We start from the raw sequence: 13,214 nt of genomic DNA on the forward strand, positions 1-13,214 counted from the left end.
GCACTGTGCAGTCCTGTTTAAAAGATTTATCCAACAGCCAATGCTATTCTCAACTTGGCCCAGAAAAGGGAAGCTGAAGCTGAGAATTAGCTGTTTTTTGTGTTTTGAGCTACAAAGTGGCGAAAAAACATGGACATGTCCATGAAAGCAAGCATTGTTAGCAACAAATTAGCCAGCTAATTTAATCAAGATAAGATTCGTATTACAGAAGCAAACTGCATTTTAATTTAGGAGTTTTATCTTATGTTACAACATCTTATCTCAAGTTAGGAAATCTTAAACTACTTAAACTATCAAAGTCAACAATCAACTGCCATGTCTTACCAAGCGACCGACAAATCTGCTAAAATGTAAACGTAATCAAAATAACATTAAAAATGTAAATTACAGCCACTGTTACTTATCAGTAACATTTACATCTAAAGAAAAGGTTTGAACAAAACTAAAGTGCAGTAAACTGGTGGGTAAGAATATGATGCCTGTGCTGTTTATATGAGCATCACCATGCCCCAGTTTCCGTTTCCCAAACGCTTTAGTCAGCGTGATCTGGGCTGAATTCCTCTTAATAAACAGCCACAAGTTCAGCCAATCCTTCTCATTACTCACCACCATCACTGTAACATTTTATTTGCTGAGTTTTCATCAGCATTAATACACAAACGGAAAAAACAGGGGGGGGTGGAAATCGTGTCTGCAGTGTCTGTCATTTTAAAACAAGAGTTACAAAAGAAAATATTTCACAATTTAAACCACCATTTAACAATACATAAAAATGTTACATCATCCTTAAGCTCGTAGTGAACTATGCTGCCTAACAGTTACCTAAAATTAATTTTTAAAGACAGTTAGAACAGACGTTAGGACACCACTGGAGTTGTCCTAAACTTAGAAGTGTAAGGAAATTTTGTCTGGTTAGGATGTTTGCGTGATACTGTTTTCTTATCTGGAGTTACAAGAAAATGAACTTTCCAACTCTTATTACTGTAATAGCTATTGTCCTGCATTCAGTCCTAAGTGACATCTTGGTGATTAAACAGATATCAGAGTTGGGAATTTTCTGTAACACAGTCCCTGAGTGATAAGTATCTTGTGCATGATACATTTACCATCTTAAAACAGTGAACGTAAGTTATAGTTTAACCAGCTACTATGTCTGTATGCTGGCTAATTTAAGGCTAATTTCATTTCAAGGTAAATAAGTGGTTCTTTGAGCAGCTGTGGCAACTTGACATTATGCCTAAAGTTCAGAGTTGGGACCACCATCCTGACTTTCCCAGCAGACCCTAGTTGCGTTATTTTTTCTCAGATTTTTCCTAGTCAGAGGTCCAAAAATCAGTTATGAACCGTCAAATGCAGAATAAGTCAAGCGAAGCTAATTACCTAAACCATCTTAACCAATATTGTATAATGTCATTTATCATTAGAAATCATCTTAAAATAAAGAAATAAGCCTTAAGAGGTTGTGTGTTCCTGTGATTTTACCACAGGGAAGGGAGTTCTTAGGCACAACACAAAGTAGATACACAGCCTCACGTGCTTTATTGCTTTTATTGTTTTTTTTTCTTTCAGATCATTAATATTAACCCACATAAACTATATTTGGCCAAGAAATGTAGTTCGGTAGAGTATGGTATCCTTGCCAAGCAACCATGGACCACTGAAACATCAGTGTATACTATGATCAATTCATAACTTTTTAACTTTTTGCCATTTAATAATGAACATATCTTAACATAGCCCTGTTTAATGGAAGTAATCCATACTTAACAAATAGTGCACTATTTGGCTGTAGAAGCTCTATAGCTAGCACACTATTTAGGGAGTACGTAGCTAGCTAAGGCGTTTGGGATTGAGCCTGGGTTTGATGCGAATTCTGTCTGAAGACATTTGAAGCGTGTAAACCATTCAAGTGACATTCTTTAGACTTTTATATGGCAGTAAATTATGCCGTCTTAATTCAAACCTGTGATAGGCCTGTTTGCTAGCTGATTTGCCTAGTTTTAGTTAGCAAAATAAGTTGTAAACCCTTCAGTTTAAACCGAAAAAAACGGGTTCTTAATGCATCAGAACAAGGCTTTTTTGGCGCAGAAATGCAGAGGTCAGTAGTTGTGAAGCGGTCATGGGAGTCTCTATACGTGTATTTCACAACGGCTTCGACTGCGACTCAGCCAGTCAGATTTTAGGACCGGAGCTGTCCAGCTAAACTTGAATGGTTTAAAGCAAGCTAGTAAGCTAGCAGAGCTAGCTAGCACAGTAAAACAATGAAACACACAAAAAACAACATTGACCATTTAGTAAACCTTCTTCTGTGCAACAAATACAAACTCTGCAAGAGTTATTGGTTTCAAGTTTATAATTTACACATAAATCACAACGTTCACTTATTTCCACAAAAAGAAATTGCAAACCATATGTCCCAAATGTCATCCAACTCCCTACGTAGGGCACTAGGTCTTAAAATAAAAACACCCAGATAGAGCATAATATGTCTAGCAAAAAGTGATTTGGGATTCAGTAACGAGTGCACAATTCCTTTTTGGAAATACAGCCCACTGATTTGGCGTAGAAGCCTATATTTCATATATCATATAGTGCGCTATGTAGGGAGCAGGGAGTCATTTGCGACTCAGCCAATATTCTGTCGCTAAGACATGACTAGCCCCGGGTTGTGGTGACGTTCCTGAAGCAGGCGAGTCTTGTGGTCAACGTTTACGGCTCAGAGAGAGCTTCTGCTCTGCGGGGGTGCAGATGGTGTAATTCAGCATGGCGCTGTTTAGTCCACGCCCCTGATAACACCCCTTACTTTGTCTGTGGATGAGGCCAAACAGAAGACGCTCATAGCAACAAGCTGAGAAAACACGTCCGTGTTTGAACTCGGACTCACACTGAAGCGAACAGGCGACCGCACTAGGGCAGACTCCGTTTTCCGAAGGAACGATTTTTGAAGATACGTCAGTTTTAATAGTTCGCCTCTTTTGGGTTCACGTTAACGATGTCGTGATATGAAGACCGCCCTCCTCCTTCGACAGCAAGACCCCTGACTAGCCAGCCTCTCCGGAAGAGAACCGAATAGCGTTATTTCAGGAGGGCTAGCTTCAGCTAGCCGCGGAGCTAGGTAGCATAATCAGAAAAGTCGGGAGTTTTTGAGTGGTCTAATTACGTGTTTGAACATCCCCCCTGACTGGGATGCTTCTTTTGGTAGATAAAAGTATCCGCGCTCCGAAAGACGCAGAGAGCGACCGTGGTCGACACCGGGGAGGTGTTTGGACTCAAACTAGCATATCTTTGGGAGCGGCGCTCATATGGACGGATGTTTTCGCTCTGCTGCACGTTTCACTTTTCTCCCTGGAGTGTTGAGTCCCTGTTAGAGCACGACGTTTTTCAGAAGGACTGCATGTCAGCAGGAGAACTTGTTTTTATTTATGTCGACCGTGTTTTAGGATTTTAGCACTCGTATACATGTATTTAATCATTACACGCGGACCGTGGTTCATGCTAAGCAAGCGTTTCCCACAGTTAACTCCGTAGCCCAGACACACAACTGTAGGTTGACGTTATCACAAATATGTTAGCTTAGCTGAATGTAGCCTAGCTAGTAAACCGTCCGGAACCGAAGCGGAAAACTGTTCAGAAGGATCATGATCCAACTCTCCGCCACTTTTGGCAGTTTACACGTAAGCTAGCTAACAACTCGAGCTAATTCGCTAAAGAGTAGGTGCCGTTCTAGACATGACATGAGGTTGTAGTAGTGAAATTTGCTGATCCAGTGAACGTTGCGACCGAGGGAGGCTTGTTTAGCACCTCTAAACCAAGGATTTTTTGGAAAGAAAGGAACAAAGAAGCATTTGATGTTGACTTCATCAACTGGCCACAATCATGATGATACTGAGCAGAAAACCAGACGGTCCCATCACAGCAGGTAATTAGACATTTATGTCGTCTCTATTACGATACGAAATGTAATCCATGGCTGTATTAGTTTGCAGGCACGGATGTGGACAGACTGGGCAGAACAAAAATAAGTTGACCTGTATTGCTTGCAGTGTTGGGCAAAATACTTTGAAAAGATAGTCATGTCTTAATACTGAATACGCTGCTTTAAATGTGCTGTTATAAAATGTTCGCACATTTTGGTAAGGCACAGTAGAGAGGCTTTGTATTGTTAGATCTTTTTGCTTAATACACATAGTTCCTTAATTCTTTTGTTAATACATTTCATGAAAAATTCGTTTAAATGAAGTTCCAATAATTCTCAGCTTTTTTGTTTCTCTCACGCTGCTGTTCTTACAATCCTTCGAGCAGGAGTCCAGTAACTCCAGTGTTAAGCGTATCACTCACAAACATGCCCAGTACTGTGGAGACTATGCTTGATCATCTCTCAGAAGAGCTCAGTAACACTGAGATTAATAACTGATCATCACATTGAGTTATTAGTCTACTCAGGGTCTCATAGGAGCGTCAGTGTTTTGTAAAGAAGCATTTGGGAATTAGACTAACAAGCATGTTTGCTATATGCAGTGAACTGATTCTAAATAAACCTAGTAAACAAACAATGATGGTGATACTTTTGAAGATTATATGATTGTATTTAGTGGGTATGTATTCTAAACATATTCTCCTTCAAATGTAAAAACTAAGTATATTCTGAATACTGTGTTTACAAAATTGAACTTGGATGGGATACAGATGCTTAATTTCTGGATTCTGAATACATATTTCATATACCTGCATTCAGTTACACCACAGCCCTGACTACTTGCTGCGGAAGTAAACCAATTTTTTTGATTGTTGCTTTTAAAAGTTTTGATGTAAGTGTGTGTGTGTGTGTGTGATTGTTTAAATATGACTGACCCTTCATGTGTTCTATCAGATCACATAATGTCCATATTGTGAGAACGTTTCTTGTGTTCTAAGAACCTGATGTCACCAAGATGTGTTTATTTTAGTGCAGGACATTTTTGTGCATCAAAAACCAGACTATATGTACCAACACAGAACTTGATGTAGTATTTTAGTGACGCATTATCAGAGACCTTTAGGTCATCAAGGTAAGCAACAGTCGTTTCAAAGGTTATGGATTTTGGCCACGTTCGATGCAAGATTTTATCCAAGTTCGTCTTAATATTCTGTCCACAACTCTTCAGCTTATGCAGTCCACTTTATCCACTGTGTTTCCTAAGCACAATGGTTTAGACTATTAAGAGGCTTTAGTGACATAATACAAACAAGTTGTGGAAACTGCTGAACTCCCAATGAGTCATAAAAACTGTCCTAATAAGTTTCCAACTGCTTCATTGCATGCTCCAGAGACCATCTGTTGACAAGTTTGTGTGGGAAGCCTGTCTTCTGACGCACCTGCGACTTGGTTACATGGCTCCCAAAGGAGATTTCCTCTTTTTCTGTTGAGCTACTTGCTTCCCTGCATTGCTTTCATTGTTGTTGGGTTGAGCAGCATAGCAGCTAAACGCATGCAGCCCAAATGCAGTCAAGGTTGTTGTAATTGTGTTGTGCTCAAAGTTAATGCAGCATGTGCTGTTCACTTCAGCATTGTGGTGTGCTTCGCTGATGTGGTGGTGTTTCTTTTGTGTGTTTCGCAGCTCGACATGGAGATGGTCTTTATGATTCTTACATGCGCACGGACCATATTGTGAATGAAGATGGTGAACTGAATGGACAGAGCCCCTCTGGACTACCTCCACTATCCAAACACACAGTAAGTCTAGACTTCCTCCTCCAGTGATGGGGCAGACCCAGTACCCTGCATATCCTCTGGGTCATCATCTCATGGCACTTTCCAACTGGGCACGCAGCTGAGCAGTTTCCTCTTTTGTCCGCTTCAGCAGGAAGCTGCTCTGATTTACTACATTGTAGAGAATAAGTGGACTTGAAAATTTGACCCACTAACAAATTATGAACTAGCTTGTTTTTTGTCAGCTCACCCCCCACCCCCCATTCCGTGCTGGCATGCTAAGCAGTCTCTCATGGTTGTGGTTCAGTTTTTTTAGACATACACACGTGCTGCTAGCACTCACACCCTTTGCAGTGATTTATATATATATATATATATATATATATATATATATATATATATATATATATATATATATATATAGAGGGATCTTCTATGTTACTGTCTCAAGGCAGTGTGGTATTTGTGTTTGCAGTGGTGAAGTTGGGGCCAGTGATGGTTTTTGTTGCACTTCTTTTGTGTAAATATTTCAGCAGCAATGCAATGCACTTTGCGCAAGTTGATTAAGCCCCTTTAATAAGATCTACATAGCTTACATCATGATATGTGTCATCATATGACCTGGAATTGCAATTTAAATCCGACTCTCCAGTCAGATCCGCACACTTATGTAATAACTAATACTAAGTACATGTGAGTCCTGAGTGCATATTGGCTATAGAAGGCCTTTGCAGTAGTTTTGGTGACTGTATAGAGCTTTGGAATCAGGCTGGCCTGATACTGTGACAAGGCTGTTTGCAGTGTGCTGATCATTAAATGGTCTTTCTCAAATGTTCAATAAACAATTTCAGCTGTGTGTGAATTGGAGCAGCAACAGATTTTTTTTGGCCACGTGGGATCGCAGTCCTGTGTCACTCAGCAGTTCACTCACCCCACACACACTTAGGCTTAATGAATATTGCTTTGTAGTAATTTTGCGGTATAGTAGTTTATTCTGGCAGTTTTGCAGTAACTCAGCTGTGTTGTCTGACCACTAGTGTCTGGGAATAGACATCTGACTTATTTGGCTGGTCTCTGTGGTATTAATCCATCAGTTCTCCATGCATTTGGTTCTAATTTAGTCACTCTTCTTCGGACTGCAGTTCTAATGCCCTCTCAGCAATCACAATTGACACTCACTATTTGACTTAATCTCATAATTTTATCGACATGACCTAATTTTCTTTCTGATCTATGCTTTCGTGTTGAAACTCTTTAGTGTTTTTCCCCTCTGTGCAGTAGAGCTTTAAGTTTGGACTTTCATAGAAGGACTTTGAATAAAAATTGGACTGTAATGTTTCATGGTGCATTTAGTACCATGAATATGGAAAAAATAGGCCTACTACCCTCACTATTTCAACAAAGACAGCTGTCCTCAGTACATACTGCTGTGTATGTGTGTGCTGTAAGGCCTGAGTTTAATCCAGATTTAATTATATAGTTGGGTTACGTTTTGCAGCGGCTCGTGAGACTTGTCAAAAATTATTTCCGTAAGTGAAAAAAAACTAAGTAGTAGCTTTTCTTACTACATTAAAATGAAAGTTGCTTTGTGTGTCTTGCCAGTTGTTAGTGATCCACCATTTGTCTTTGACTTCTAATGAGTTTATGTACTATGTTTTGTGTTAGATTAAACAGTAGGACTGTAGTATGTGTTAGAATTATTAATAACAACCTTGCATCCTCTTATGCTTGCCTTTTGTTCTCCATCAAGATGAGCATCCTGCTCCACTGGTTTCACAGTCACCTCCTCTCATTGTTGGGACTGTTTATCATGTGTTCCCCTGTTCAGCTGCAAAGATCCCTCATGCATTATAATTCCCCCTCAAGCCTTACGATATTTCCAATACTGGTGCTGTCTGGCTGTTCAGTGCTGCACGTTTGTGCTATTGATTTCTTAACTCTGTCCCAGTTACTGCATGTTTGAAGTTCACCATCAGAACTTCATGTGGTCAGTTGTAATAAGCCTGTTCTGTTGCTGTTCTATTAATCAGAATTTAAGGAGCTTGCCTTTTCTTTACCACAATCTTTTTGTCATCAATGTGGAGTACTTCATCTGGCCTGACAGTGTTGTAATACTTTCATCTTTTCTTTCTTAGGGTGTAAACAAGCCTACCATGAAAGATCACCTGGGAGTCAGAGGAGGACAGATGAAGGTGAAGTACTTGTACGAGGACTCGTACAATCGCAAGCCCAATGGTGTGATCCAGCACAATGGTACCAGCCAAACTCCTGCCAAGCCCCAGCCTACTCTCTCTAAAGAGAGAAGTGTGGACAGCAACAGTTCAGCCAAGTCCTCTGATAGCTCAGTCAAGCCCACCAAACTAGGAGGTCCTCTCACTTCAGAGCAGGTGCTGAAGCAGCATAGACAACAGCTGACTGCACTAGAGCAACAGGAGATCCATAACTACCCTGAGATCTACTTTGTGGGACCAAATGCCAAAAAGAGACCGGCAGTGGCAGGGGGCTCTAACAACTGTGGATATGATGATGACCAAGGAGGTTATGTCCATGTGCCTCATGACCACATTGCCTATCGTTATGAGTTTCTCAAGGTAATTGGTAAAGGGAGTTTTGGTCAAGTGGCAAAGGTCTATGACCACAAGCTGCACCAGCATCTGGCTCTGAAGATGGTGCGCAATGAGAAGCGCTTTCACCGGCAAGCTGCAGAGGAGATCCGAATCCTGGAGCACCTGAAGAAGCAGGATAAGACCGGAAGCATGAATGTTGTTCACATGCTGGAGAACTTTACCTTCCGCAATCACATCTGCATGACCTTTGAGCTGCTCAGCATGAATCTCTATGAACTCATCAAGCGCAATAAGTTCCAGGGTTTCAGCCTGCCTCTGGTGCGCAAGTTTGCCCACTCCATTTTGCAGTGCCTGGAGGCTCTGCATCGCCATAAGATTATCCACTGTGACTTGAAACCAGAAAACATTCTGCTCAAGCAGCAGGGTCGAAGTGGCATCAAGGTCATTGATTTTGGCTCCAGCTGCTTCGACCATCAGCGTGTCTACACATACATCCAGTCCCGATTCTACCGGGCTCCAGAGGTCATCCTGGGCTCACGCTACGGCATGCCCATAGACATGTGGAGCTTTGGTTGTATTCTAGCGGAGCTCCTGACAGGCTACCCACTCTTCCCTGGTGAGGATGAGGGAGACCAGCTTGCCTGCATGATGGAACTCCTGGGTATGCCTCCTCAGAAACTGTTGGAACAGGCCAAGCGTGCCAAGAACTTCATCAACTCCAAAGGCCATCCACGTTACTGCACCGTCACTACACTTAGCAATGGCACTATTGTGCTGAATGGGAGTCGCTCTCGTCGGGGGAAGATGCGAGGTCCTCCAGGCAGCAAGGAATGGGTGACTGCCCTCAAGGGCTGTGAAGACCCTACTTTCATTGACTTTCTGAAGAAGTGTCTGGACTGGGAACCTACTACACGCATGACACCTGTCCTAGCGTTACGACACCCCTGGCTCTACAAGAGACTTCCTAAGCCTGTGCCTGGGGGGGAGAAGACCTCGGTTCCCAAGCGGATTACTGAACACAGCACCTCCTTTCCCAGTATCATCTCTAAGGTGCCCCCTGTAATGGGCCAAACCAACAACAAACTGCGGACCAACATGATGGGGGACTCCAGTGGGAGTATACCGTTGCGTCCAGTGTTACCGAAGCTCGTTTCACAGAGCTGATTTATTCAGGAATAAAGAGAACATTGTAGCATAGTTTTTAGAGGTGGATTTTATTTGTTTATGTTTTGTTTTTGAAATAACGAGTGTCAGTGCTCAGTGTTTTGACTTTTCACAAAGTAACATACGTACAAAAAAAAGCTTAAATTTTATAAGGAGTTAAAGAATACTTTTTTTTTCTTCAGATGGCCTTTCAAAAGGTATTTGAAAATTTTACATTTTTTTAAACACTTTTTTTCTGGAGTGGAATGCTATTGAAGTGGGTGGGATATGCTGTTTTCCTTCTGGGGTTTACACTATCGTTTCTGCTAAGACAAACTTGAACTTATGCAAGTCTAAGGGCTGTGTTTTAGAGGTGTACTTTTAAGGACTTTTAAAAAAGATTAAATCTTAATTATCTCAAAAAAAAAAAAAACATCCAGCAACAAGAACAAAAAGCCCAACACTCAATGGAATACCCAGAGTTAAAAATGCCAACAAATTGATTATTTGATGTATTATTTTAGCAGTGCTAGAAATATTACCTTTGTGGTTTTCCATTTTATCTGTTCTCTTCTCAGTATCTGGCATTGCAGGGTGAGTCATGAGAAAGCAATGACTTGCTTGGCTGCTTTAGGCCAAAACTTTGTGCATGGCCAGAAAGCTTGAGGATTAGTGGCAGTCCAAGCAGTTCCTTGTTTGTAGCTCTGAGGTTTTCATTTCTTTCTTTTCCCATTTCTTCTTCATTGAGGTTGTTGCATAAGAGAAAATTTATGCTATATAGCGAGTAATGAGAAAGTTAGTTTTGGTTGGGAGTGGTAGAATATGGCACACCACTGAGTTTTACTGACCTGTGTTGGCTGCTGGTGGTCACAATGCTCTTTGAAGGTCTGTTATAGCTAGAAGTTACCTAGATAGTTTTACAGGAACCTCTGTGTTTAATTTTGAAAGATGTCAGTCTGGTTTGACTTGGTAAGAAGCATCACAGCTCAGCCTGTATGTGGAAATGGAGTCTTTCAAGCAGTGTTTCTGCTAGGAAGAGAGAAAATAGTCAGTCCCCTCCTCCAAAGTTCAGAGGCAGGATATTCAGTGGGTAATTCCCATTGACTCCTTACTGATTCAGCTCAAAAGCATACTGCTGTTGGGTTGTCTGACACGGCTCTACACTGTGACCTATTTTTCTTCCCTTGTGTTTTCCACTCTCTTTCAGGTTATTGCACTAGAAGCTTCCTCTCCTTACACTCAATTTCTTGACAGTACAGCTCAGAGCTCACGTAGCCACTCAATCTGTGTTGAGTTAAAACAGCACTTATGTGCATCTGCAAGCTGGCCATTTCCTGTTAAAGAGGTTTCTGCTGGCTATATGTTATCCGTTTGAACCCGGTGTCAGAACAGCTTGAGAGAGATGGACGCATTTGTTGTTCATGCAGGTTTAAAGGGCTTTGATTAACATTGCAGGAGATGTAACAGAAGCATATTTGTTGACACTGCCATGATTTTTATCACACCTACTGGCTGTGAACTGACAATGAATGCTTAAAGACTAATTGTTACAAGGCAAAGACACTATTTTAAGAATGTGAAAGGTGCTAACCCTATGGCCCTCACACATATATGCCAAGCATCTGTGTGTTCTCAGGACCAAGGTTTTGGTAGAAACGGAAACCACAAAAGTGGTTATAAAAATCACTGCCATAGAGCTTTTTATCTTAGCTGTTTTCTATATACATGCAGTGCTAGTCGAGTCAAAATACCTCTTTCTCAGGTCTTAGTATGCACCCATTAAGCATGTGTGATCCATTATAGTGATAATTAACTGGTACAAAGAATCCACACAAACTGGCCTGTAATAAATTCAGATGGCTGTAGCCCTACCTGTTGTTGTAGGGACAAGCAGAGACTATTACTTGCTGCTTAGCCTGTCCTAAACAGGGAATCAAGACCAGTTGATTCTTTTCAATCAATAATGAGCTCTCTTAAGTAGTCCAGCTGGGTCAATGCCCTAATGGATCATATCAGGTAAAAATGGAGATGTGAAAGTACCTTTTGTGAGAGTTTGCTAGTCTACCTCTTCTTTCCAAAGCAACATTTGCTTCTGACAAGCTCAAATAAAGCAACAGCATCTCTCCCTCCCTCTCTTTGGTCTCGGTGTCCCTGCTTGTTAGCTTTAGCATAAATATTTCACCAGCGCCCTCGTTGACACATCCATCTCTCGCCTCTCCCACTCATGGTGCACAGCCCTCTATGTGGAGGGAACTCTACTCCTGTGCCTTTAGCCAAGCACTTGAGTTAATCGCTTAGGCTCAGCACAGGCTTGCTATTGTCTCTTTTCCAACTTCTACAGTCAGGGTTTTGTACTTCTTTAATTTCTCCTTTTATAGAGTCAACATTTTTACTGCTTTTGCAAGTTTTCAATGAAGTTTGAAGAGTTTCGGGAAAAGAGAAGCAAGTCATTTTCCTCCTGTGACGTGTGTATTTGTATAGACTGTTGGCTATGTTGTTCATAGCATGAAAAAAAAATTCAAAAGGACTGAATAATGAGACTTCACTGATGAGTGGTGATGAGAACTGTGTATGTAAAGTAACCAAATGAGCTTGTATTAGTTTTTTTTGGTTTTTTTTTAAGAGGAATAAAATTGACATTAACTGAAATGTTTTGTTTTCTGTGTTTGTCCTGTGCTTAGTTTTACTGGGATTCTGTTTGATGATGTGTGTCTTTTGTTGGATGGGTGGAAGACTTTCACACTAACAAATATTTTATCTGCCAACAATTTTTTGGACCTCACAGTCTGTACATAAATGGGTCATGTTGCTGTCAACACAGATTTATATTTGTCGACATGAACAGGGAACCAATTTGTGTGAGTTTCACTTGATGGTTGCTTTCATTTGTGCACCAGAACAGCTCTCGGGCACACCTACGGCAGTGATACTTGTTTTGGGCTGACTTTTAAACTGGAAACCTTTAGGAATTTGTAGGCAGAAGCATAGTTGTCATACCTTGTTTATTGCAGTACATCTTGAAACATGGGCACAAGTGGAAAATGGAAGGCTGAAAGGGAGTGAGAGGTCATGTAAAATTGTACCCAAATATAAAAACAATGTCTACAGATGGCACAGTGTAACTTTGCATTTTGATACAGGTATTGAAACCTTGAGTATCAGCCAGTACTTACAGCAATTAAGTAATTCTGCTATTTTTAATTGAAGCATTTCACTTTTCAACTTTCATTGGGCTCCTGAATTAATGACATCGTTAAGAGTTTTCCATTCATCTCCTTTATGAGCCAGTTAGCGTTTTATCACTGATGCAAAGCGTCTGTAAATAACAGGTCTCTCTGCCTTTACGACATCTACACCATGTGCCCCTTTACTCGGTGTGCAACCAGACCATCTCTAGGCAGGCTGTCTGTGCGCAAGATGTGGAATCAAATCAGTATGAAAAGCAGGCGTCTCCTGTGACCTGCAGGTCGTAATCCATTTCATGTGGATTTGGTTAGGCTTGTGCTCTTTTCAATGGCTGTGTTTATAAGCGCCAGCTGCCTCCTCTTTCTTCTCTTTTTGCTATATGCTTAATTATGAATTTGCCGCTTTAGAGCCAGGTAGCAAATGTAGATTCAAATCAGTTGTTGGCTCAAATGTTAACTAAGCTACATTAATAGTGGAAAGTTTGGAAAGTGAGAACCTCAGCACAATCACGTAGACACAGAACCGGTTGGTTTAGGAGTCTAACTTGACTGAGACGTATCGCGGCAAATCCCTCCCACAGACACGCAATTTGCATCAACATCAGATTAGTCTGAGTTTCGAGCATCAGC

The 13,214-nt window shown here is 41.1% G+C and overlaps 1 protein-coding gene across 1 annotated transcript; it reads left to right on the forward strand.

The window, feature by feature from the left end:
• The first annotated feature begins 2,722 nt into the window (after nt 1-2,722).
• On the forward strand, nt 2,723-12,048 carry dyrk3 (dual specificity tyrosine phosphorylation regulated kinase 3). Its single transcript, XM_017713022.2, has 3 exons — nt 2,723-3,919; nt 5,598-5,713; nt 7,825-12,048. The coding sequence occupies exons 1-3, from the start codon at nt 3,877-3,879 to the stop codon at nt 9,418-9,420; spliced, it is 1,755 nt and encodes a 584-aa protein (XP_017568511.1). The 5' UTR covers nt 2,723-3,876; the 3' UTR covers nt 9,421-12,048.
• Nucleotides 12,049-13,214: the final 1,166 nt, after the last annotated feature.

Source organism: Pygocentrus nattereri, chromosome 21 (assembly GCF_015220715.1).
Source record: "Pygocentrus nattereri isolate fPygNat1 chromosome 21, fPygNat1.pri, whole genome shotgun sequence".
Classification (NCBI taxonomy): Eukaryota; Metazoa; Chordata; class Actinopteri; order Characiformes; family Serrasalmidae; genus Pygocentrus; species Pygocentrus nattereri.